This window comes from Chrysemys picta, chromosome 1, assembly GCF_011386835.1.
Source record: "Chrysemys picta bellii isolate R12L10 chromosome 1, ASM1138683v2, whole genome shotgun sequence".
NCBI lineage: Eukaryota > Metazoa > Chordata > Testudines > Emydidae > Chrysemys > Chrysemys picta.
Genome location: NC_088791.1, coordinates 70,370,304 through 70,398,248, shown reverse-complemented (window position 1 = coordinate 70,398,248; position 27,945 = coordinate 70,370,304). Strand labels below are relative to the sequence as shown.

At 43.3% G+C, this 27,945-nt stretch overlaps 1 protein-coding gene and 1 long non-coding RNA gene across 2 annotated transcripts in view; one reads left to right on the top strand and one right to left on the bottom strand.

The window, feature by feature from the left end:
• LOC112059051 (uncharacterized) overlaps positions 1-27,945 on the top strand; it is a 134,822-nt gene that overhangs the window by 39,888 nt on the left and 66,989 nt on the right. The gene's annotated exons all lie outside the window — the stretch shown is intronic.
• On the bottom strand, positions 512-2,394 carry LOC135973880 (myb/SANT-like DNA-binding domain-containing protein 2). The gene is made up of 2 exons (XM_065559098.1): positions 1,466-2,394; positions 512-1,089 (listed from the first exon to the last, which is right to left on the bottom strand). Exons 1-2 carry the CDS (start codon positions 2,004-2,006, stop codon positions 620-622), a joined length of 1,011 nt encoding a protein of 336 aa, XP_065415170.1. The 5' UTR covers positions 2,007-2,394; the 3' UTR covers positions 512-619.

Below are 27,945 nucleotides of genomic sequence, written 5' to 3'. Positions count from 1 at the left end.
ATGAAGCCGTACACAGGCAGCCTGGACAGGAGTCAGGACCTGTTCAACTACAGGCTGAGCAAGTGCCGAATGGTGGTGGAATGTGCATTTGGACGTTTAAAAGCGCGCTGGCGCAGCTTACTGACTCGCTCAGACCTCAGCGAAAAGAATATCCCCATTGTTATTGCTGCTTGCTGTGCGCTCCACAATATCTGTGAGAGTAAGGGGGAGACCTTTATGGCGGGGTGGGAGGTTGAGGCAACTCGCCTGGCCGCTGATTACGCGCAGCCAGACACCAGGGCGGTTAGAGGAGCACAGCAGGGCGTGGTGCGCATCAGAGAAGCTTTGAAAACGAGTTTTGTGACTGGCCAGGCTACTGTGTGAAACTTCTGTTTGTTTCTCCTTGATGAACCCTCCAACCCCCCCCCCCCCCCCGACCCGGTTCACTCTACTTCCCTGTAAACCAACCACCCCACCCCACCCTCCCCTCCCCTCCCGCTTGCAGAGGCAATAAAGTCATTGTTTTTTCACATTCATGCATTCTTTATTAGTTCCTTACAGAGGTAGGGGGATAATTGCCAAGGTAGCTGGGATGGGTGGGGGAGGAGGGATGGAAAAGGACATACTGCATTTTAAAACTTTAACTCTTATTGAAGCCCAGCCTTCTGATGCTTGGGCGATCATCTGGGGTGGAGTGACTGGGTGGACGGAGGCCCCCCCACCGTGTTCTTGGGCGTCTGGGTGAGGAGGCTATGGAACTTGGGGAGGAGGGCTGTTGGTTACACAGGGGCTGTAGCGGCGGTCTCTGCTCCTGCTGCCTTTCCTGCAACTCAACCATACACTCGAGCATATCACTTTGATGCTCCAGCAGACGGAGCATTGCCTCTTGCCGTCTGTCTGCAAGCTGACGCCACCTATCGTCTTCAGCCCGCCACCTCTCCTCTCGTTCATGTTGGGCTTTTCTCATCTCCGACATTGACTGCCTCCACGCATTCTGCTGTGCTCTATCAGCGTGGGAGGACATCTGCAGCTCCGTGAACATCTCGTCCCTCGTCTTACGTTTTCTCTTTCTAATGTTCACGAGCCTCTGCGAAGGAGAAACATTTGCAGCTGGTGGAGGAGAAGGGAGAATTGGGTTGTCCATTTAAAATGGGGTTTCAATGTAAAAGGAGGGGGCTGCGGTTTCCCGGTTAACATGCGGCACAAACACAAGTAAACCACCCCCCCCCACACACACACACGATTCTCTGGGATGATCACTTCACCCCTCCCCCCCACCGCGTGGTTAACAGCGGGGAACATTTCTGGTCAGAATAGCAGGAACGGGCGCCTCTGAATGTCCCCCTTAATAAAATCACCCCATTTCAACCAGGAGAGCTTTCTGGAGATGTCCCTGGAGGATTTCCGCTCCATCCCCATACACGTTAACAGACTTGCTTGCTTTTTTTTTTGTAATGTTTACAAATATTTACAAAGTTACACTCACCAGAGGTCTCCTGTGTGCCCTGAGGGTCTTGGGTGAGTTCGGGGGTTACTGGTTCCAGGTCCAGGGTCACAAACATATCCTGGCTGTTGGGGAAACCGGTTTCTCCGCTTCCTTGCTGCTGTGAGCTACCTACAGTACCTCCATCGTCATCTTCCTCGTTCCCCGAACCGTCTTCCCTGTGTGTTTCTCCAGTGAGAGAGTCATAGCACACGGTTGGGGTAGTGGTGGCTGCACCCCCTAGGATCGCATGCAGCTCCGCGTAGTAGCGGCAAGTTTGCGGCTCTGCCCCGGACCTTCCGTTTGCTTCTCTGGCTTTGTGGTAGGCTTGCCGTAGCTCCTTAATTTTCACGCGGCACTGCTGTGTGTCCCTGTTATGGCCTCGGTCCTTCATGGCCTTGGAGATCTTTTCTAATACTTTTCCATTTCTTTTACTGCTACGGAGTTCAGCTATCACTGCTTCATCTCCCCATATGGCGAGCAGATCTCGTACCTCCCGTTCGGTCCATGCTGGAGCTCTTTTGCGATCCTGGGAGGACTCCATGACGGTTACCTGTGCTGATGAGCTCTGCGTGGTCACCTGTGCTCTCCACGCTGGGCAAACAGGAAATGAAATTCAAACCTTCGCGGGTCTTTTCCTGTCTACCTGGTCAGTGCATCTGAGTTGAGAGCGCTGTCCAGAGCGGTCACAATGAAGCACTGTGGGATAGCTCCCGGAGGCCAATAACATCGAATTCCGTCCACACTACCCCAATTCCGACCCGCAAAGGCCGGTTTTATCGCTAATCCCCTCGTCGGAGGTGGTGTAAAGAAACCGGTTTAAAGGGCCCTTTAAGTCGAAAGAAAGGGCCTCGTTGTGTGGACGTGTCCAGGCTTAATTCGGTTTAACGCTGCTAAAGTCGACCTAAACCCGTAGTGTAGACCAGGCCTAAAGGAGGCCACTCGAGTATGTTTGCGGAAAACGCTTTAGCTTCATTAACAGCAGAATTAACAAGAATACTGTTTACATAACAATAAACTCTTTCCCAGAGTGATTTTTTTTGAGGGTTTACACATTTGTATACTCTCCTGCCCAAGGATGAACCCCTGACACCAGGCCCCAGAGCATATTTGTCCTGACTTTTCTGTGCCAAAGCATACATTTGACTAACACTTGTACTTACAAATTAGGTATATCAGAACCTATTTCTAGGCCATGCATTCCTTCCAGTCAGCACAGCTATATATAATCAAATCATGTCTGGTCACATAAATTCCTCTTGGACATAAAAGCAACCTATTAATCTCCTTCCTCATCTTGCCAGTAGCCATTACCATAGATTTCTAGTTTCTTAAAACTGTACTGAGCGGTAACAATGATTGAAAGAATAAGCATGCCCTTTGAGAAATGCCTTATAAGTCTGTTAGAATTTTTATAGCTGGTGCCTCTGAAATGCACAGCCAGCTCACTTCCCCCAAGTGGATTTCCACTAAGGAAGTGGCTGTTGTCGTCATGACAATTCAGAAAGAATGGCAGCATCTGATCCCCAAGTATCTGCAAAATGTTCTGTTGTCCTACAAAACTGGATCTTCCTGCTGAGTCACATGAGGGTGAGTCTGGGCCCAGAGGACCAAACTACCACAATCCTTCTTAAAGCTTTAACATTATCACCTAAAATAGAGTACATTTTATATTATAACATGCTATTAAGTTAAATGATATCCCTTTATGCTACCTCTATTGGCTTAGCGTATAGCCAATATCCTGGCCACGGTCACGTCCTGATTTGCTTGAGCATCTGGGCATCTCTTTTTGGCTACAACAGGTACTCCCATTGTTGAAAAAACTGAGCTGTGAATTCAAAACCAAGGAATTACAATGGCTTGTTCAAGGCTTCACAAAATTAAAAAGCCAACATTGTGTGACTTTGAATGTGCAAATATATATAAGGGACCCTAGAAACCTCATCCTAACCTGCACTGCACCCTGTAATGGGTCTAGGCTTACCAGTGCCTAATGATTAGATCCCTGGGTGACAGCTGTCCCCCATATTTAGTGTCCCTTGCCAGTGGTCATTCCAGCACAGTGGCAGTCTCTCTTCCAGCAGATAGTAACTCAGCCTTCCAGTCAGGTCACCTTTGAAGTCTTCCCCTTTCTGGGGTAACAGAGCCCAACAAAGTATAGAAAACCAATGTTTCCAGCCCCCCAAAGGCCTCGGAGTCTTACTTCTGGGCTTATAACATCTTTATCCCCCTTATCTCAAGGGGTGGGGAAAATTGAGCCCCCCTCATGGCTGGCTGGTAGAGGAGCCAGGCCTCTCCCTCTCTGCTGGGCTGATTTAGGGTCCTAAGAGTGGTAGCAATATCAAGCATCCAGAAATACTCCTAAGTTGCCTCCCTGGGCCACTTCCTACCACTTATTTTCCCAGTCTAAGGCATGGTGAGAGTCTCTCAAACAATCCAAGGAAAGATAGAGTGAAGGGTTCCTTAAACTTTAAGGGCAAGCTTGTCCCTTCTGTGGGGCCTGGAGTAGCTACTGCTTGCAGACCCCCCCCCCCCGCCCCTTTCCTGCAGCAAGGACTCCCGCTGTACTCTGACTCAGGAGCTCTCAGGATAGGTCCATCTCCTTCCTGAGCTGTCTGGCTCTCTGATAAATTCCTCCTCCAGATGGAGCAGCCTCTGCAGAGGCACTGGAGCAGGGCCACCTGGGTCCAGATCTCCTCCTTAACCTCTTCTTGCCCAGTGTGGGGTTTATACCCCAACACACACAAAGAAAACCAAACAGCTTTTGAGAGAGTTCACCTGAAAAGATCAAACTACCCTCAGAAGCTCTTTCACCTTTCCCAGCCCAAGGTAGACACCCCTTTATCTAAGTGTGTTGCAGCACCTGTCCTATTCTCTGGTACCTCTGTGAGTCACATTTTATATACAGTGCAAATCCTTTAATTCTCTCTATTTTTAGTTAGGTTTACTTTTTGGTTTGAACTGTGATGAGAAGAACATTTTACTTTCCTTCTCTCCTCCCCTCCCCCCGTTGTTTTCTAACATTTTGCTGGTTTTGAACATTCTTTGAATGACTATTCTGAGGCATATTTACACCCCGTCAATGAGACGGCAGTAGCAGTAGGCTACGTGATCTGATTTTAACATTCATAATGAGGTACCTATATGGCATAATGCAGGCCTGTGAGAGCCCAAAATATTTCCAACACCCTATTTCCAGGCTTCAGAGCCAGGGTATGATTCAAATTGGCTCTGAAGGAATTAACATTTGTTATGACAATAGAGCAAAAATATAATCAAGTCAAATATATTCCCTCTTAGCGCTGGACTTCTATGGGACCTCGTCAAGTCTGTTGTATCTGGTGACAGGAAGGTTTGCAGAAAAGGACCTTAAAAGATGTTTGATAGCCTTGATAGCAATTGATTTTTCATCTGTTCTCTTTGTTGTAATCCCGCTTTTTCTGGTGTCTGTGATTCAGCAGTCAGATCAGAAAAGAGCATGGCACTTTGAAAAGGGTTCACATAGAATCATAGGACTGGAAGGGACCTTGAGAGGTCATCTAGTCCAGTCCCCTGCACTCATGGCCAGACTAAGCATTATCTAGACCATCCCCGAGAGGTGTTTGTCTAACCTGCTCTTAAATCTCCAATGATGGAGATTCCACAACCTCCTGAGATAATTTATTCCAGTGCTTAACTACCCTGACAGTTACGAAGTTTTTCCTAAAGTCCAACCTAAACTTCCCTTGCTGCAATTTAAGCCCACTGCTTCTTGTCCTATCCTCAGAGGTTAACAAGAACAATTTACCTCCCTCCTCCTTGTAACAACCTTTTATGTACTTGAAAACTGTTATCATGGGCTCTCTCAATCTTCTCTTCACCAGATTAAACAAACGCATTTTTTTTCGATCTTCCTTCATAGGTCATGTTTTCTAGACCTTTGATGATTTCTGTTGCTCTCCTCTGGACTTTTTCCAATTTGTCCAGATCTTTCATGAAATGTGGTGCCTAGAACTGGACACAATACTCCACTTGAGGTCTAATCACAGAATAGAGCTGAAGAATTACTACTTGTGTCTTGCTTGCAACACCTCTGCTAATACATCCCAGAATGATGTTTGCTTTTTTTGCACCAGTGTTACACTGTTGACTCATATTTAGCTTGTGATCCTCTATGACACAAGATCCATTTCTGCAGTACTCCTTCCTAGGTAGTCATTTCCCATTGTGTATGTGTCCAATTGATTGTTCCTTCCTAAGTGCATTTGTCCTTATCGAATTTCATCCTATTTACTTCAGACCATTTCTCTGGTTTGTCTAGATCATTTTGAATTTTAATCCTATCCTCCAAAGCACTTGCAACCCCTTCCAGCTTGGTATCATCCACAAACTTTATAAGTGTACTCTCTATGCTATTATCTAAATCACTGATGAAGATATTGAACAGAACTGATCCCTGCAGGACCCCACTTGTTATGCCATTCCAGCTTGACTGCAAACCACTGATGATTACTCTCTGGGAATGTTTTTCCAACCAGTTATGCACCCACGGTGAGTGACCCACCTTATAGTATTTAAAGGAAACATTCCTGAAGTACATCTAAGCATGTTCTGTCCCTCCTGAACGACTAAATACCACTATGGCAAAGCTCCTAGGCCATGCTCCTAAAAAGGGGAAATGTTAGTTTCAGAAAAAAATTAGACCGAAGTTACCCCAGTGAGGGCCAATCAATCTTGCGGGTTTTCCTAGGCAAAAGTCACATTTAAGTCAAGGCCAATGGGTGTTTTGCATGAAGTAGATCTCCAGGAGTGGGTCCACAGGACTATTCAAAGATAATCCAACATCAGCTCAGCAACATCTGGTCTTGTTCATAAAGTCAGCCCCAGGCTTCCATCTCCCTAGATGTTTTAGCCAAATTCAGCACTGACTTACAGCCCATGTGATCCCATTGATTTTAAAAACTCAAAACACGTTCACCAACTTCAGTGACTTCTTTCTAAACCTGAAAGAGTAAATGCTAGTGTCAGGGTGGTGTCAGCTCAAAACAATCTGTTCATCTATCTTGAATCTAAATTCCCCAAGGAGCAGAGTGCTGTGGCTTCATTCTTTTCCTTTTTAAATGTTCCTCCCTCCTCCTCCACCCCCATAGTTGTTCAGAAGAAATTACTGTTAGACATGTAGTTCTCACCACCAATTATACCTAACTTTTTTAAAAAAGATCTTGTCAGCTTTAAAAATTAATATTTCAAAAAGCAACACATTATGGGTTCTATATTCCTGTTGATGTGTAGGATTTATTCAGGAACTGTAACTCCCATTAGAGTAAAGGAAAGGTGATGCTGTAAATCTCTTGCACAGCCAAATATAATATAATCCTAAACAAATAACAGAGTAAATTAAGAAGGGGGATTTATAGTCCAAACAAACAGTATTGAGCTGAAATGAAAAAGCCAGAATAACGAGTATGAAAATTCAGAGGAGCCTGATGGGACGTAATCTGAATTTGATACCAAATATGACAAATGTTTCAACTATTGGAGGTTGGTAGCCCCACAATGTGGAAAAATCCTAATAAAGAAATTTAGGCTCCAATCCTGAAAACACTTATGTACTTACGTTTGTGCATAAATGAAGGATCAGGGTCTAAATCTCCTCCACTCAAACGTTAACGGTGCTTCCTAAATGCTAATTATATATAATATGAGGGCAATTGTGAGTGTATAACATAGAGGCTTAGGTGCAGTAAAACAACAAAAAGGCTAATATGGTACAACCCTTTAAGACTTTTAAAAAAATGTTTTCCTATTGTTTGACATCAAAGCTGTTACCTGTTTCAGAGTAAGAGTTAAACTGAAATGGCTGTCCCTTGTGTGAATTTATAAATAGTCAATGGTTTGTTTCAGTCAATATAAGCATCCATAACTTTGTACATGTATCGGAACCTGTTTGATCTGGTAGATGGGATGGGGATCTCTGGAGGAGATGTGAGATTTCCAGAAGTTCCTGGTCTGACTGCATTGGAAATACCACTACAACAGAAGGTTTCAGAGTAGCAGCCGTGTTAGTCTGTATCCGCAAAAAGAAGAACAGGAGGACTTGTGGCACCTTAGAGACTAACAAATTTATTAGAGCATAAGTTATCTAACTGTCTGTCTGTACTCGGCTAGCTTGATTATCACTTCAAAAGTTTTTTTTCTCTTAATTAATTGGCCTCTCAGAGGTGGTAAGACAACTCCCACCTATTTATGCTCTCTGTATGTGTGTATATATATCTCCTCAATATATGTTCCATTCTATATGCATCCGAAGAAGTGGGCTGTAGTCCACGAAAGCTTATGCTCTAATAAATTTGTTAGTCTCTAAGGTGCCACAAGTCCTCCTGTTCTTCTCACTACAACAGAGTTTCTTGTGGTATTCCAGTTCTTTAGCTTCTGGTTATGGGTGAAACCAGGAAGTGTACAGCTACATGGCATTTAAAAGAAGAAAAAGTTAATTACCACTCTCTAAATCTCCAATGAACCATTTGGGATTCTGACTTAATCCCATTTTGTGTTTACCTGTGGTCACCCTTTAAAATTCAGTAGATCCCTTTGACATCATGAGTAAGTTGAGGTCCAAAGTATTCACTCAGATGCACTATGGTGTTAAACATTACTGGTAGATAGTGAATGTGTATACAAGGAAGTGGCAAAAAATATTAAAAATTTGACAGTCAAGGAATTGCTTTCCCCCACCCTGGACTACTGAGCCCAGCAGTATCTTTGGTGCGTTCACAATATTATCAGGAATTTCCAGGTGCCAGAAGATGGGCACATTTTAGCACGGTTGTCCATCTGATCCAAAGAGTAATGGAAAAGATAATATCGTGAGTCAGTTCCCAGGTCCACCATTAAAGCAATTCTCTTAACTAGATTTGTAGCTGGTACTAGCAGAGACTAACTGGGGAGGAAGTTCATAGCTTTACTGTTACTAGAGATGGTTGTCATAGACACAAATGCATAAGGCAGGGTGAGGTGGGAAGGGAGGACAAAGTTTAAAAAAAAAAATGGAAAATGATTTTAAAGAATCTGAGTTCCTGTGTGTGAGAAGCTTCCTTATAAAAAAAAATTATGTGGGGAGATGTAGGTATAGAGGTGTGTGTGTGTGGTAATGATATACTTAGGGCAACACGTGGAGCCATGTTATAAACTCATAGATTCCAAGGTCAGAAGGGACCAGTGTGATCATCTAGTCTGACCTCCTGCATAACACAGACTATAGAACTTCCCCAAAATAATTCCTAAAGCAGACCTTTTAGAAAAACATCCAATCTTGATTTTAAAATTGCTAGTGATAGAGAACCCACCACGATTCTTGGTAAACTTTTTGAGTGGTTAATTATTCTCACCATTAAAAATGTATGCCTCATTTCCAGTCTGAAGTTGCCTAGCTTCAACTCCCAGCCATTGGATCGTATTAGACCTTTCTCTGCTAAATTGAATAGCCCATTAATAAATATTTGTTCCCCAGGTAGGTACTTATAGACAGTAATCAGGTCACCCCTTAACCTTCTCTTTGTTAGAGTCATGGAGCTTAATCTATTTAGCTTATTGCGATAAGGCATGTTTTCTACTCCTTTAATAATTCATGTGGCTCTTCTCTGAACCCCCGTCCCCACTTTATCATGATCCTTCTTAAATTGTTGATACCAGAATGAGACACAGTATTCCAACAGTGGTCACACCAGTGCCAGATAGAGGTAAAATAACCTCTTTACTCCTACTTGAGATTCCCGTTTATGCATCCCAGGATTGCATTAGCTCCTTTGGTCACAGCATTGCACTCGAAGCTCATGTCCAGCTGATTATCCCCCATGATCTCCAAATCTTTTTCAGTGACTGCTTCCCAGGAGAGTCCCCCATCCTGTAAATATGGCCTACATTCTTTTTTCCTATATATATATATATGTTTGTTTGTATATTTACACTCAGGCATATTAAAATGCATATTGTTTTCTTGTGCCCCGTTTACTAAGAGATCCAGATATCTCTGTATCAGTGACATCTTCATGGAATCCTCTTCATATTTACCATTTCCCAATTTTTGTGTCCTCTGCAAACTATCAGTGATGATTTTGTTTTCTTCCAGTTAATTAATAAAACTGTTAGAATCAAAGGGTTAGAAGGGACTGCAAGTGTAATCTAGTCCAGTGGTTCTCCACCAGGGGTCCACTGCCCTGACCTGTTTCAAGGGGTCCACCAAGCAGGGCTGCTCTGATTCTCAAGCCCTGGCACCCTGAGAGGTGGAAGCCTCGAGCCCCCTGCTCCGCCCGTGCGGAGCTAAAGCTCAGAGCCCTACCGCCCTCTGGGGCAGAAGCTCTGAGCTCAGGCACACCGGCAGGCTGAAGCCTGGAGCCCCCGAGCCCTGGTGCCCTGGCAGAAGCCACCCCATGGGACTGAAGCCCCGGATCCCGGCACCTTGAACCCCAGCAGAAGCCGACCCGTGGGGCTAAAGCCCTGAGCCACCCCCACCCCAAGGGGTAGAACCCTCAAGCTCCCACATACACATAGCTGAAGCCCGGAGCCTTCCCCGCTGGACTGTGGAGTTTTTATAGTATGTTGGGGTGGGGGGCTTCCAAAAGAAAAAGGTTAAGAACCCCTGGTCCAGTCTAATGCCCTGCCAAGATGCAGGATTTTTTGTGTCTAAATCCATCAAGACAGATGGATATCCAGCCTCCTTCTGAAAACCTCCAGTGAAGGAGGTTCCACAACCTCCAAGACCAGGGGTAAGCAACCTATGGCATGCGTGCCAAAGGCAGCCCGCGAGCTGATTTTCAGTGGCACTCACACTGCCCGGGTCCTGGCCACCGGTCGGGGGCCTCTGCATTTTAATTTAATTTTAAATGAAGCTTCTTAAATATTTTAAAAACATTATTTACTTTACATACAACAATAGTTTAGTTATATATTACAGATGTAAAGAAAGACCTTCTAAAAATATTAAAATGTATTACTGGCACACGAAACCTTAAATTAGTGTGAATAAACAAAGACTCTGCACACCACTTCTGAAAGGTTGCCGACCCCTGTCCTAGACCGTCTGTTCCATTGTCCTGCTGTTTCTACAGTTAGGAAGTTTTTCCTCAGATTTAATCTAAATCTGCCATACTGTAGTTTGATCCCATTCCTGCTTGTTCTACCCTCTATGGCAAGAGAGAACAACTTTTCTTCATCTTTTTTATGGCAGCCTTTCAAGTATTTGAAGATTGCTATCCTGTCCCCTCCCCCCCTTAATCTTCTCTTTTTTCCAAACTAAACATATCCAGTTCCTTCAGTATTTCCTCAGATGGCTTGCATTCCATCCCTTTGATCATCTTTGTTGCTCACCTCTGGACCTTTTCCAGTTTCTCTACATCCTTATTATCACTTCAAAAGTTTTTTTTTCTCTTAATTAATTGGCCTCTCAGAGTTGGTAAGACAACTCCCACCTGTTTATGCTCTCTGTATGTGTGTATATATATATCCTCAATATATGTTCCATTCTATATGCATCCGAAGAAGTGGGCTGTAGTCCACGAAAGCTTATGCTCTAATAAATTTGTTAGTCTCTAAGGTGCCACAAGTACTCCTGTTCTTCTTTCTACATCCTTTCTACACATTGGTGACCAAAATTAGTACAGTACTCCAGCTGAGGCCTAACCAGCACCGAGAAGAGCACCAGTATCGCCTCCCACGACTTGCATGCTATGCTTCTGTTAATGCAACCTAAAATTGCATTTGCTTTTTTTGCAACAGCATTGGATTGCTGACTCATGTTGCGGTTGTGATCCACTACAACTCCCAGATCCTTCGCAGCAATGCTGCTGCCAAGCCAGTGAGCCCCCATTCTGTATTTTTGTATTTGTTTTTTCGTCCCTAAATGTAAGATGCTACACTTGTCTTTGTTAAATTTCATTTAGTTGTCTATAGCCTAGTTCTCCAATTTATCAAGATCCCTCTGAATTTTAGCTCTATCCTCTGCAATCCCCCTTAGCTTTGACCAGTATGCGCTCTATTCCTACATCCAGGTTATTAATAAAGATGTTAAACAACACTGGACCCAGAACAGATCCCTGTGGAACTCCACTTGAGATCTCCCTCCAATCCGACACCATTCCATTAATAGTTACTCGTTGTTTGTGGTTGTTTAACCAATTATGTATCCACTTAATGCTAGTTCCGCCAAGCCTGCATTTCTCCAGCTTACTTATCAGAATGTCTCGTGGGTCTGTGTCAAAAGCCTTGCTGAAGTCCAGTTAAATAGCGTAGGATCAAGAACAGAGCCATTCACTGATGATTCCCTATTTACAATTACATTCTGAGACCTATCAGCCAGCTTTTAATCCATATAATGTGTACCATGTTAATTTTATGTCATTCTGTTTTTTTAATCAAAATGTCAGGCAGTACCAAGTCAAATGCCTTACAGAAGTCTAAGTCTATAGTACATCAACACTATTACTCTATCAACCAAACTTGTAATCTCATCAAAAATGATATTAAGTTAGTTTGACAGGATCTATTTTCCATATACTCATGTTTACTGGCATTAATTATATTACCCTCCTTTAATTCTTTATTAATCGAGTTCTGCATCAGACACACTATTATCTTGCCTGGGAGATAATCAGGCTGAAAGGTCTATAATTACTTGGATCATCCTGTTCACCTGGTTTAAATTTGGCACATTAACTTTCTTTCAGTCTTCTGGAACTTCTCCAGGTTTCCAACACTTACAGAAAATCAATATTAACAGTCCAGCAAGCTCCTCATCCTGCTCTTCTAAAATTCTTTTGTGTCACACTTCAGGGCAACTGCACCTGTATTTCCCTCCCATAGTTCAGCAAGGGTAACCACGGTAGGCTTCCAGATCCTCAGCTGTCACCTCTCTTGGATGGAGACCCTCATCTCTCTTCCTCCTGACTGGCACAAGGCATATTTTATTTTAAAATATTATTGCAGTATGTGTAGGGTGTTAATACAGGAATGCCTAGGGTCATGGTAACAGCATTACATAAGCAGTCCTGCCTTGCTTTTTCCTCAGAGGGTATAAACAGCATAACTGACTGGGGGTTTTCCAGGCTGCACAGTTCTCTGCCTGCACTGGGAGTTCTTCAGCAAATAAGATTACATAAGCAGCCCTGTCTTGCTTTTTCCTCAGATGCTTGTGAGGTATCATTTGAAAACTAATAACTGCCCATAGCTATAAGTTACTGTGACCCTAGGCATTCCTGTAATAACACCCTACACATACTGCAATAATATTTTTAAATAAAATATGCCTTGTGAGGTATCATTTGAAAACTAATATCACACTGGTCAATAATATCATTGTAAAATATGTGTAACAATGCTATATATGAAATTATGGATACTCACTAATATTCTGCTCTAAAGTCGATGACTAAAAGGTGTTTAAACTAGGCACGTCAAGGGGTGTTGATAAATAGGTTGTCTCCAGACAAAGGAAAGAGGCTGATACCTCAGACCAGGTGTGGCCCAAATTCAGTGGGTTATTCATTCAAATGGGAAGTTGCATAATAGCTAGCAACCACCAGTAGGGAGGAACCAGCATGGAGCCTTGTTTTCCACACCTCATGGCTCCTTTACTCAGCATGAACTAATGGCCTCTACCTGGGGGTACTCTTCAGAAAAATACATATAAAAGGTGGGGGCTGAGAGCTTAGTCATGGCACGGGTGGGAGGCTCTGAGAGTGGCAGAGCTTTCAGCCTGGCTGGAGCCTGGAGCCCCTTCTTCCCACAACCTGGCTCCTGTTCTGCCTGCAGCTCTGCCCTCTCTCCTCTCCCACAGCCCTGAGACCGGAGAAGTTCTGTGCCCCTGCCACAGGCCATGTCAGGGAGCGAGAGCTCCTCAAGCCCCAGGGCTGTGGCCAGGGGAGTTTTTCTGGGGCCCCCAAATCTACACTGCTCCCCCCCACCTTCCTGGCAGCATGAGGTTTGAGAAACTAAACTTCCCCCCATCTCCATTATGCACTGCCCATTGGTCTAAATATTGAGTAGCTGATGACCTGCTGCTGAGCTTAAATGTAGATCTGCTGGCTCCTTGAAGCCAATCAGGTGGGCTGGTCAATCAGGTGATTCTGCTGCAGCTCAGATGGCCTTATTAATGAACCTGAAGGCTGAGCTGGCTAGTCCCAGTTGAGGAGACTCAAGCTCAGAGCTTCTGGTACCCTGTGAAGAGAGATCCAACATAACCCCAATTACCAAGAGCCAACCAAGACCTCCACAGGATTCCAGACTAGGGAGCCAGTGAACCTTGTAGGGGTCAAAACAGACCCCTACAGGGCAAATAGGGGGGCTGATGCTACAGTGCTGCAACACTCTGTCTCAGGACTCAGACTCATCATATCATCTGCCTGAGAAGGTGCCAGGGATGGAGCTCGGGGTTAGGATGAATTGGGAGTGTTGGGAGATGAGAGAGAGTATTTTATTATTTAACTCTAAGTCCTTCCTTCTCCAGTTCCTATTTTCCCATTCTCAATAAAGTCCTCCTTTGTTATGCAGTTACTTTAGGTGTGTTGTCCCTTTGCTGGCATTTGTGTTGATGTATTTTTGTTTGTCTCTTTTGCACTGGCCTTTATGCTCCTTGCCAGTTAGTTGTATTAAGGCTCTCAAGGCACAGTGAGAAGGACCCAGGACCCAACCTATGTGAAGAGAGGGAAGAAACTGCTTCTAATATTGGTGATAGCAAGCACCAGGGGGAGAGAATGGGGGAGGTATAAGCCACACCCGATGGAGTGTTTCCCAAACTTGGGACACCGCTTGTGTAGGGAAAGCCCCTGGCGGGCCGGGCCAGTTTGTTTACCTGCCCCGTCTGCAGGTCCGGCTGATCGTGGCTCCCACTGGCCACGGTTCGCTGCTCCAGGCCAATGGGAGCTGCTGGAAGCGGCGGCCAGTACGTCCCTCGGCCTGCACCAAGTTTGGGAAACACTGTCTTAAGGGTAAAGGGATTCAAAGTGACATGAAAAATGCTAATTTCCAAAGACTGTAAGAGGATGGTCTTGTAGTTCCAGCACCCAAATAATTCCTGGGAACTCTAGATTCTCTTCTCAGATCTTCAGAGGCTTGTGTGAACCTTTGGCAGATAACTTACTCTTTTTTTTGAGGCTCAGTTATATTAATCTACTTTATAGGGGGACTGAGGCTTAACTAATATCTCTAACGTTCTTTCAGATTCTTAGGTGTTGTGATAATATTTCATATTTATCTCTCTCTATTGCTGACTTTTATTTAGTGTGGTGACACCAGAAGCAAAGGAAACTTTTCTGAGATGCTCCTGAACAATGTATAAATCTTTAAAATCAGAATAGAATATAATCTCCTGATACTAGATGACCACCTGAAGCTTGCTCAGAAGCTTTGTCTTATATCCAACTGCTGGCTAATCCAAAGGCTGTGCACATAAGAGAATTCAGTCACCACAAATATTTCAAAATGATTATATGTGTATGAGCTGATTTATTATTTCACACACTGCTGTTACTTCTTGAATTTAAGTAGGTGTGTAATGGTAACTAGATATTACATATTATAGTTCTAAATGAATTAGATAGCCAGGATCTTTAAAAAATAATAATAATAGAGGAATAGGAAAGAGAAGAAATACAGGGGTGCGGGGAGGAAAAATAGACAGAGGGGGTGGTTTTGGGGATTCAGCTGGAGCTGGTAGAGGTGGCAATGTCATTTGGGTCCCCCTCTCTGGCCCAGACTACTCAGAACTTCTTTCAGAATCAGAACAACTAAGACCGAGAGGTGTTATGGTGGTTCTCAAAGTCCCAAAAGATGGTGAAGCTGGCAGCCATATGGGTGAATCTTGCCTCTTCTGGTTCACTTGTCTCCCAGTCAATGGTTGTTAAACAGCTTCTTTATTTCACACACTCCATCGCCCTGTCATCTATTTTTTTTTTAAGACCCCCAACAGGGAGTGAGGGGTAGAATAGCTCATTCCCTTATTATTATCCTTTATCCACTAATTAAGCCTATTTTTGACACACTAATGTTGGGTCATTGATTTCCATTCCTGCACTTTTCTCACGTAGCAGTCATGATTTTAATAGTCACCCAATTATATTAATAGGCCTTTTGGTTTCACAACTCACAATTAGAATAAATTTGTAAGCCCAATTTTTACAACAGCGCCTGACTCTCCCCATGCATTGTTTGGATGCCTAACTCAGGGTGGAGGATTCTATTAGGATGTCAAGAGGTTAGGCATTGCACTGCTCAAGAATCTTTGTGGATATAGCCCCAAGGTCACACAGAGGCTGTGGTAGACCAAGGTATTGAACATAGGTGTCTTGAGTCCCAGTCTGGTGCCTTAACCACAAGAACTTTCTTCCTTTTTTTTTTTTTTGTTTTGTTTTCATGCAGCAAATATAGGCCTCTTCATCAGGCTTAATAGCAGCTCGCTTGCAAGTCAGCTCGCTTGCAGTGATTCCACACAGAGTCTTACCAGTCACTTGAAATAGCAGCTGTTGTGATCTCTAAACTTCCATCAGTGAAGTTTACTTGTGAACTTGTTTTTGAAAATCAGTTTCCCAAAGTTTGTTGTCTGTCCTTAGTGGGCTACAAGGCATCTGGATTCCTGTCATTTATATCAGAATGTGTACAGTGAACTTATACAGCAATATTTGAAATCTTTGGATTGCGTAAAGTGACAAAGTGCTTGAGGTAGGTAAATGTCCTCTCCTTTGCACCTGAAGAGCAAAAGCCTCCCCATGAGAACATGCATACACAATCCAGCCCCTGGAGACTAGAGAAAAGGGAAACTATATCTTTGTGTATAATGTATAATTTTGTGAGATGTTCTGATTCCATGGGGATGGGCACATTATAATAGAAATTAACCTTCCAGTATTGTGGTCTGGATTTCTCAATGAGCTGTCCCTTAATGCTTGTAAAGAGTGTGACAAAGTCAGGCCAGACGGCTACAGGAGGGTCCGGGAAAACAGATACATTAGCCCTAGAATGCTAAAGGCCCTTTTTCCAACAAGCTGGGAAGGGGTTACTTCAGGTCAATTAGGACACCTGAGTCCAATTAAGGGCTGCCTGACACCTGTTAAAATCTCTCTCCTGGTGAGAAGGGGAGGCAAACTGCTGCAAGGCTGGAGGTAGCAGGGAGATAGGCTTCTCCAGTGTGAGAGACTGTGCTCCTCCCCATAGGGGAGATCCCCTAAACAGGCACTGAGTTTTGGGTAAGGACTGACACCTCGGGACCAGTGACAGGACAACACCTGCCCCAGTGAGGGGGCCAGGGAAAGGTATTCCCCTTTTGTTTTGGTCCATTATAGGCTGTTTCCCTTTGTTTGGCAGAGGAGCACTTAGGCCTGCCCCGAGACCTACCGGGAAGGCTCTGAGAAACATACCCCGAAGAGGAAAGACAAGAAACGCTCTAGAGTGGGGGGCTGATTTACTCCAGGCCCTGTCCCTGCCAGAGGAAGGAGTGCTAAGTCCGGTGAGGCAGAAGGGGTGCCTTGCCACAAGGGTCTCCTGAAATCACACTGTGAATCAGTTTGTTGAATATATTGACTCTGAAGTATGGTTCTATTCATTTCCTGGACTGGGCAGGACATTAATCTCCATACAGTGTTATCACACCAGAGTTGTGAAAGAGGTACTGATTACATGGAAGAGAAACATGTCCCTTTTCATTCCCTGACAACCACAGCAGTTCTGGTTGTCTGGAATGGCCAACATGGGGAATTCCCTCTTTTATACGATTTTTCTATCTGTTTATAGTCAGCTCCCGTGTTGCATGCCTACTGGGCCAGTTAACACTGTCAACAGTGGAGTCTACCTTATGAAAATGTACGAACCTAAATAGATTTAGTTTTATAGATGGGGAATCTGAGGCAGAGAGGGACTAACGGTGAGCCAGAAAAAGCTGGCAACAGAATCCAGCCTCCTAAGTAAAATGCTCTAACCACAAGACAATATTTCCTCTCTTCTCACTCTTTGGTCAAGTATAGACTTTCAGGCTGGGATTGTGAAAAGAGTTTAAGGGAATTAGGTGGCAAAATCCCATTACAATTCAGCGGGAATTGGGTGCCTAGCTCCCTTCAATTATATTTCATAAAACAGAGTGCAGTTCACCCATCCACATCACCAGCAGTAAAGTGAATTTGTTGGCTGGCTGACTGGGGACAATGACATGGCTCTTTAGGAGGCTATTGTTACAAGCTGAAGATTGATTCCTTCTGATGGTTCTGTGTAGATTCTAGTATTGAATTAAAAAAAGGATTTCAGAATTCTACAAATGAGTATTCAGCTACATGAATATCTGATGAATCTTTATTCTTCATACTGTAGTGATATTGACTTGACAAAATCTTAAAGTCTCAATTTTGTATGCACAGTCACAATACTATGCGAAAACAGTATTTAATAAGACATAGGAAGGCATTTGAAGTGAACAAGAGATGTTTTCAAATGGATACATATTCTACACTGCACTCATTAGATGGTATATATGAATTTTTTTCTCAGTGACTACATTCAAAATAAATATAGTGAGAAGGAGGAAGATGGCAGGTTGGGCCCTGGAGGGAGTTGAGGGCCATCTTAATTAGCATACCATGGGCCTGATTCTTCTTCATACTGATGTAACTTCATTGGTTTGGGGGAATCACTCCCAATTCACGTCAGTGGAAATCACAGGTGAATCAGGCCCATCGTGTTTCATTGTACATATGCATTCATAAAGCTGTAACATTGCACCTTCATGTGCTCAATATTTCTGTGTATGATTTTCTAATGTTAGCAGGTCACTAACCTGTGCTAGACCAGCCTTGCGATGAGCCAGCTGAGGATCCTAAAACTAGCTTTGTCCCCATTCAGTCTTGTGCTGAGCACAGTTTGGCCGGACCAGAGAGTCTGCCTTATGTAGACTGATTTACTGTAGCTTTTGATATAGACCATTGATTTTAAAAAATCTAATAAAAATATCATTGACACTGTTAACATGTGACACTTATCTTTTTGAAAGGCATTAAGTATAACAGACACTATTAGAATGAAGTTAAATGTCCCATTCCAATGTTGACTAGTGTAGTAAGTCTAGTGCTATTTGTAATAGAAACTAACCTACCAGTATCGTCGTCTGGATTTCTCAATGAGCTGTTCCCTGCATGCTCTCCTGAAATCACACTGTGAATCAGTTTGTTGAATATATTGACTCTGAAGTATGGTTCTATTCATTTCCTGGACTGGGCAAGACATTAATCTCCATCTAGTGTTATCACACCGGAGTTGTGAAAGAGGTACTGATTACATGGAAAAGAAAAATGTCCCTTTTCACTCCTTGACAACTACGGCAGTTCTGGTTGTCCGGAATGTCCAACATGGGGGATTTCCTTTTTTGTATGACTTTTCTACCTTTTTATAGTCAACTCCCATGTTGCATGCCTACTGGGCCCATTAACACTTTAAACAGTAGATTCCACCTTATGAAAATGTAAACTTTAGCCAAACCTAGTTACTGTACTATCTCAGCTGATTGAGCAACAGTAACATTTATAAATGTGGATGATGAGCTGGTGTGTAATGGGGGACATATGTGGATATCTATTTTATTCTGGAGGTCAGAGTATGTCTATATTTACCTTCTATATTCCTAATGCTTACATTTTCTGCAATAGGAGGAGTGCTTCAGTTATGTAGATTCCAATCCCTGTTTGTAACAGCTAAAAGTTCATGTTCATTACGTTGCTAAAACACTGTCCATGGTCCCTAATAAAACCTAACTTATTAAAAGACCTCAGTTAATGATTTTGTTTTTACTGATCACATAGGGTAGTTAAAGGGCTAATCACAATGGTTAGAGCCTGTCACTCTGTTCTGCTTTCTACAGCTCTGCCAATACACCTCCAATCTAATATACAAAATATCTGTTATGCTTGTTCTGGTCCTGTACGGGACAGATTTCAGTATTCATGCCAACCCATGGCCTTGTTGCTGATATATCTTCTTTACTGTTGGTTATATTTGCTCTAGAAAGACCTCTCTCCTTTTTGGAACCTTGTCATGTTCCTTAACTCCAAATTTAAAAGGTATGTTTTCATGAATAATTCATGCATAGAAGTAGGCGATTTTCAAATGAGTCCAGCAAGGGCATATTCTTGATTTATTTATATATATGTATGTATGTGTGTGTTTATGTATTTAATAAATATAAAACTTTATGAAGTATTGTGGTCCAGCAGGTTTTAAATTCTATTTCTCCTGCAGGAGATTTCCTGTCTTTCAGGATGAATAGCCCATTCTAAACTTGTGTGTTTTTGTTGTTGTTGTTGTTTTTTACGAAGCCAACTTTGAATTGTAAATCTTCCTACCTGAAATATATTATAATAAACTATAAGATTTGAAATGCACCCACTCTCTTCCTATTTTCCAAACTGAAAACTTTTGGGGATACTTGTCAGATTTGATTACCAGTGGTTAATTTAAGGGCCTGGTCCAAAGGGAGATTTCCATTGACTTCAGTGAACTTTGGATCAGTCCCTAATGTACTTGCTAATCTATAATAATTTCACCCTTTACACTTCCTGGAAACTTTTGAAATTTTGAGTAGCCTTTGTGCCATTGCAAATACCTCGAAAATACAGGGCTAGATTCATAAAAGGACTTTGGCACCTTAGGTACCTAAAGGATTTTGTCACTTTAGGTACCTAAATCCCAGAATCAAGCGCAACTTGGATTCACACAGCCCCCACTCATCTGCCCCTAAATCCTGTAGGTGCTTAAACTCATTTGGTGCCTAATATTTTGTAGCAGAAGTTCCCTGTGTGCCTGTGTTTCTGCTCCTAAACATGCGCAATGCAGCCCAGTGCCAGGATGCCTCGGCCCCAAAGTGATAAGGGAAAAGAGCGGTTTTTCTCTGCCTAAATTGTCTGCAGGGCCCAATCTGATAAACAAGCTGTGAGCCTCCTTAATGGGGTTTGGGTCCCTGTAGGTGAGCTTACACAAAACAGCTGGCTATGTGGGGAAGGACCTCCCAGCCCAGTCATTAGGGTAATTACCTGGGATGTGGGAATCCTCCCACTTCAAGTCCCCTTCTGTCATGAGGGTTGGGGGGTTGCGGCTCCGAGGCCCCCCATCCCTCGGCTGGAGCGGAGTTAGGGTACGAGCTGCGCGGGCAGTTGTGGGAAGCCATGAACCCTCCACCTGCCCTGGACAGGGGGCCCAGGGGTGGGGACACAAGCCGGGGGCTGCTGTCAGCCCCCCATCCCAGGCAGGTGGAGGGTCCATGGCTCTTGGCCTTCTCCAGCTTCTGTCTTGGGCGGGAGCAGGGCCTTGAGTGGAAGGGGTGGGGCAGGGCCACAAAGGGGATGGGGGCTCATGCTCTCCCCTCCCCCCCCCCACACACATACTTTTGGGAAGGCTCCGCTGGGGCTGTTCCACATCCGAAGTGAGTACCCTCATAACTTTTAGTCCAATGATGAGGGAGCTCCTCCTTAGCCCTCTCCCAAAAACGGCGGCACTTCAGCGGCAGGGGGTCCACTCTGGGTCTTCGGCGGCATGGGGTCCTTCACTCGGCTCCGGGTCTTCCACGGCACTGAAGGACCCCCTGCCGCCGAAATGCCACCGAAGACCTGGAGCGGACCCCTTGGCTGCCGCCGCCGAAGTGCCGCCAAAGACCCTGAGCGGACTGCCACTGGGTGAGTAAAGAAAATTAAAAAGGCGCCTTAGGCGCGGGGCCCTCTTAAGTGCGGGGCCCGATTCCTGCGGAATAGGCCTAAAACCGGCCCTGCCCGGCCCTACAAACAAAACATGTGCTCACCTTTTCCCAGGACACTACACCCAGGTGTAAAATTCAACGCATTGATGTTTGCAGTATCAGGGCCATAGTTTGGCACAAACAGCTACTTGTTTATATATGTATGTCAAAGTAACTGGTTTTGCAAGGTATTGTACACAGTGAAGTGCAGCCCAACATCAGATGGCATGATATGAGCCCTTATGGCTAAAATTTCTACTTGGAGTATAGAAGACCAGTTTGGAATCGATTTAATGACCATAGGTTTTCTCCATTTAAGTAACCTCCAAATTTTGTGAAACAAAACTCCATAGAATCCAACCATATTAGTTCATCAGTATGAATCCATTACTTTTTTTTTTTTCCTGCTTATGCATGTATGCTACTCTCTGGGGAGTTTGCTAACAAAATATTTTAGCAATGCAGATTCATTTTCTTAGCAGACATAATATTCAAAGCAACCAGCTGGTAGTGCTGGTCATGCCTTCATGCCCAAAATCAATCATTATGTAATTAACTATTCAACCAGAAGCTCTGAGAATGCACTTAAGCCTTTGAAATTAAAATTCATCCCACATCTTGTATGGAGAATAAAGTGTACAGGAACAAACTTGCAGCATGTGAAAAATCAATCTTTATTCAAAACACCATATACTACCAAAAGCATCGGAAATCACTCATAATCACTGTACTCCAAACACAGCATCTTATTGATCAAGTATTTGCATAGTTAGTTGGATTTCTGCCACTATGTAATAGACATATTTTTTGCAAGGTGAGGGCTATATGCTAGTAATTTAAAAAAAAAAACACCACCACATATATTGGGTGAGAAACAAAATCCAATTCAATTAGGCTTAAACAGTTTATTTTTGCCTTCACTATGTACATTTTAAGACCATGTTATTATCTGTGAATTATCTATACATGCAAAAACAGACAAGGCAAGAAAAGAAAATGGCCAAATTTACCTTTCGTGGGGACACGGTGACTCTTTTCAAATCTGAGTTCTGTTTTGTTCAGCTGTTTTATTCCCCCTATTTCTTCTCCACTTTCTTATTATCATCTATCTTTTATTTCCTGTTTGTGCAGACTCAGTTTACCGAACTGTCTCATCTATGTACTTATCTATACATATGTATTCCATTCTAAACCCCTAATTAAAACATTCTCATGCATCAATCACAATAATGAACATAAATTAATACACTTCTGACGCTTATCTGCCCGGTTCCCAGCATATCTTTTCCTTGCTCTTGCTTTTTCATCCAGCTGTTCTTATCTTACAACAGTTCTTCTTACTTGTCTGTTTTTGTGGCCTTGCATTTTAACCTGTTAGCTAGCTCTTGGCTGATTAATATATTTTCTTTATTTAGATCAATTCTCAAACTTTTGTACTGGTGACCCCTTTCACATAGCAAGCCTCTGAGTGCAACCCCCCTCAAATATATAAAAAAGTGTTTTTAATTTATTAAACACCCTTATAAATGCTGGAGGCAAAGTGGGGTTTGGGGTAGAGGCTGACAGCTCGCGACCCCCTAGGTAATAACCTCATGACCCCCTGATGGGTCCCGACCCCCAGTTTGAGACCCCTTGATTTAGATTACACCTGGCCATTACTTACTGGAGAAATAACTCCCTCTTGTCTCTCTATCCCCTCCCCCCCCCCCTCGGTATCTGCACAGACCAAGAATTTTACAGCTAAGAGACAGAAATCAGTTTTCGAATTTGCACAACTTTAAAACTATCTCAGCAAAGTCTGGAGTGCTGTATCAGCAGAAACACATACAACAAGCTAAAGTTCCTTTACGTTTTCTTATAGTATATGTAATATTCATTTCTTGAACGTTATTTACTATGTATTTGACTAACACAATTCATTACACATTCTTTAACTCGTATAACTACACATATGAATTATGCATCCAGCTAGTGTTTGAAAAACATGCTCATATTATTGCCACCCCATCCCCATTTTCCTTCCTTCTCCACATCTGTTTCTTTCATCGTCTGTTATGTCGTGTTGTAATCTAAGATTGTAAACTCTTTGGGGCAGAGGTCTGACATTTTTCTATATGTCTGTAAAGCACCTAAAACCATGGGGTCTTGACCTAGTTTGGGCCTCTAGGTGCTATTGTAAGTAAATAATACTACAATTAAAAATGAAATATTAGAGAGAGATTGACTGTGACAGAAAGTGAAGTCCTCTTTTCCTGTAGATAACAACAACAGGAGGTGGCAGTGTAAGCTACCACCAAATAGGCCTTGACTCTGATCTAGAGGAAAAGCCTTTAGGGATGAGAAGCTAGTTCAATCTGCTCTTCCAGTTAATCTTCAGTTTCTCTGCTAAGGGAGCCAATTCTGATGGTTTTAGGGTAGTAGGTAGTGGTCCACGAAGAGCTAGACTGGAACAGCCAACTCAGATCAGCAGGTCAGAAATGCATGGTAGCACGAAAGGTTATTTATCAGGATGGGGTTCAATTGATTAAAGGAAAATGGTATCTTTGAAAAACAATGTCATGAAACACGGGACTATTAGGGTCCAGAGCACGAACAAGTATAATTACTGCTATGGGCCAAAATTTCCAAACCCTAAAGTCAGGCTCCTAACTCCATATTTAAGAACATCAATAAAAGTGAGGCTGATCTTCACAGTTGCTGAGTACCAGCGGCTCCCATGGCATTAAGTGGGATTTCGGGGTGTTCACTGCCTCTGACAATCAGGTCACTTTTATTTGGGTGCCTAAATGTGCACTTAGGAGCTTAACTTGGGGCACCACAGCTTGGAGGCTTTGACCATTGTTCTCATAGTGTGGGCTATGGACTCCATCAAATGACCGGCTCTTCTAACTAGGAAGTGGTGAGCAGGGAGCTGGACTTCACTGTTATGAAAGACCACAGAATGAAATTGAAAACCCATACTACTGGGCACTATGCCGACGAAATCACCAAAAGGAAGGCTGAATTGGTGATAGTTCGTATATTTCAGAGCCATATCATGGCTTTCCTGAATGGCATGCCAGAGGAGGAGTGGGTGCAGGGAATCCCTTTCCTCCTAGTACATACATACACAGCATAGCCGTAAATTGTCTGGAGAATGCTAGGCAGCACCAGGAAGAAGAGGGGACTTTGGCTAGCACATGAGACATGTCTTCGTTGGTCTGTGACCATTGCCAGACCAACCAAGAGTGACACTGAGGAGCAAGTACGCTCTCTTGTCTTTCAACCCCACCTGGAATTCAAATACCTCTTGGGGAACCCTTGTGTGAGTAGGTTTGTTCTTCCCCGTGCTGCTCAGAGCCCTAATAGTACCCTCCTGCCTGCAAAACCTTTCCAGTATGCAGGGCCGGCTCCAGGGTTTTGGCCACCCCAAGCAGCCAAAAAAAAAAAAAAAAAAAAAGCCGCGATCGCGATCTAAAAAAAGCCGCGATCGCGATCTGCGGCGGCAATTCGGCGGGAGGTCCTTCACTCCCAGGCAGAGTGGGGGACCGTCCGCCGAATTGCCGCCGAATACCTGGAACTGCTGCCCCTGTCCGGAACGGCCGCCCCAAGCACCTGCTTGAGAAGCTGGTGCCTGGAGCCGGCCCTGCCAGTATGCTTAATAAGTCAGACATAAGCTTAGAGCCAGCTCTAGGTTCCTGGATTGCAATAATACTTAGGCAACACAAAGTCACATTGCATACCTCACAGTATAGGAAAGGAGCTGTAGAATCCAGATATCAATTACATGCACCGATTAAGAGTATGACTCCAGATAAACTCCATTCATTTTCTCAGCAACTCGTGTCAATCTTTAAAATCAATATGTAAGACTGAATTCAGAGTAGTTTTCAATGGGAAAGTTTGAGAAATATTGATGTCACTGCCAGACTTTTGGTGCCACAGTATTAATGCGAGCTCTGAATCTAATTAGAGGCATACACCAGCAGAAAATTGACAAAGACAAGGTTAAAGTATTACCTGCTGCCTCTACAGAGGAATTGGGTGATGTGCTTTGGATTCCTGATTCAGAACTCTCTGGGTAATTTAAAGAATGCAATTATGAAATAAGCTAGTAAAATTTGATCTTTAATTGAAGAAAATGGGAACTAGCATATTCTGATGCCTCTACCATATTATCAGAACAAAAATGTACATTACAAGGTAATAGCACCCTCTTGTCTTAAAGTAAAAAATATTTTTACTTATTAAATGTGACTTCTTTTTTCCCCCTATTAAGTTATCCAGTTCATTTTATCAACTGAAGCTTTCATTTGCTGTCACCTTATTCATCCCTTCTTGAATCCTCACCAATATCTACTTTTCTTTTTTCAATGCCATCTTCACTCATGTTTTTACACTCTCCTTTACTTTCATACCCACTATACTTACTGTATATGTTTTTAATTCTTCTTTTAAAATTTACTTAGTTACCACAGATTTCCACCACTTTAAATTTGTGGGAGCAGAATTTGGCCCAATGTCACTGCACTTTAAATAATTGTTAACATAAGTAAATAACAAGCTATTGTTTCATTTGGTAATTTTAATTGCTGATTCAAAGTGGTTTTTCTCTGGGATAGAATTACTGGTACAACATAGCACCAAATCCTACCAGCTGTGTAGGGTTGTGGTGCCCTGAAGGAAACAAAGCTATAAGGAGGTACTGCATATTCTCTAGAGCATGAATACCTTAGGCTGTTACAGTAAGTGGGACATGAGGAAATTCACTTATAAATGGATACTTGTTTTCTTTTCATTGACCATAATAAAGACATTTGTGATCAAACCGGTGGTAGAAGCAAACATGTATGTCCAAAAAACCTGTTTGTGCCTAACACATGGCAGACAATGGGACAAATTCATCCCTGCAGTAAACGCCCTTCAGTCAAAGGAGTTACTTCAACAAAGGCTTTGAGCTATTATTCAAGCACAGGCATCTTTACATTAAGTAACGATTACTCTTGTAATGCTTCCCAAGGTCAATGTGCCTTTGCCTTATCAGCCATATTGATATTAGTCACTTAAGCTACTGCTGCTTGGGGAGAGCTTTGACTACCTTTTCTACTCTGCTATTTTGAGGACTTACGCTCCTCTTCCTTCTGCTGCTGCTGCAAACATGCAAATAGAAATGTTGATAAAAGAGCAGCCATGATTGAACCCAAGAGGCCAAATTCCTTCTGATGTTACATACACACATACACAACCCCCATGACTTCAGTGGGATTGCATGTGTGTATCTGAGGTTCAGTTTTTCCCACTAGGAAACACAGGTTAAATCTACATTGCAATTAGACACTTGCGGTTGGCCCATGCTAGCTGACTCAGGCTCCCGGGGCTTTGGCTAAGGGTCTGTTTAATTGTAGACATTTGGGCTCAGGCTTCAGCCAAAGCTCTGAGGCCCTCCCACCTCGCAGGGTCCTAGAGCCTGGGCTCCACCTCAAGCCTGAACATCTACACCTCAATTAAACAGCCCCACAAGCCTGAGTTGGCTGGCATGGGCTAGCTGCAGGTTTTTAATTGCAGTGTAGACATACTCACAGCCTTCCCCCCCAACACTCCACCATTCAGTGGCATATGCTACAACTGAGCCGTTCTTATTCTCCGAATGGAATAGAAATAAAATACCGTATTCTGGCCCTACTGGCCACTGTATTAAGGTGCCTGGTAGCTGCAGAGTCTTCTGCAGATCCTGAAGGGAGTAAGTAGCCCTCAAAGCAGCCCTGTAGCCATTGCAGACCTGTTTAATGCTGGCCTGTTCCAAAAAGCAAATTTTGTGATGCTTCTCCATTCTAACCGCCTCATCATTGGAGCAGACCTTTTTGGGTTTCTAGATCTATGGATCACCCTCCACCTTGCAACAGGAATACTCTGTTCTCATCAATAGCCATATGTAGATGTGCATATCTCCATATAAATGTCTTAAATTCCATAATACATTAGCCCCCACTTGTCATCTGGCAGACAATTCCCCAGGATAATTACTCTTTGTGTACTTACTCTCATTTATATATGGCAATCAAATCCTCTCAAGTGCCCTTTTCTAGATCATCTTTTAACACTTATATTAACCATTTCAGGTACAGGAAATATTACTGTACAGTTTGGGCCAAATTGTACTCGCCCCAGCTGTGCAACGCCCATTGATTTCAGTGGACTATGCATTCATGCAGCCAAAAGCAGAATTTGGCACTGTATGTTTTGCTGCACCACTGAAAACTACAGGGTCTTCCTGTGTAAGCCAACATAGTATTCTGTCCTCCTAAAGAACTGTGAGCCTGGCCTTTTTAAAGGGGGCTTTGAGCCCATCTCTTTTTTGCAGCTGTAATTAATTGTGGATACACCCTTCTATGTAGTCATTCAACTACCCAATTTAACAATATTATTTGATACTTGGACATCTATATGGTAGGGTTTGTGTTCACAGTTAATTAGGGGCCCAATTATGCATCTGAAGAAAAAGGTTAGGCCTACAAACATGGCTGTGTATAGGCAAAGTTCTTGCTATGGGATGATGCTAATATGAAAACAGAGTTAGGATGTATTTTATTCATCACAAAGGCTGCTGTGTTACAATAGTGCCAGGCTATAGTAGGATGGGCTGTCACCAATCAAAGAGGAAAAGAGCAGCAGGCCTGACCAAAACACACTTTGTAGTTTGTCAGGATTGAATAAAAGAACAAAGGGAAATGATTCCCTACACCCATATGGGTCACATTCCCCATATTAA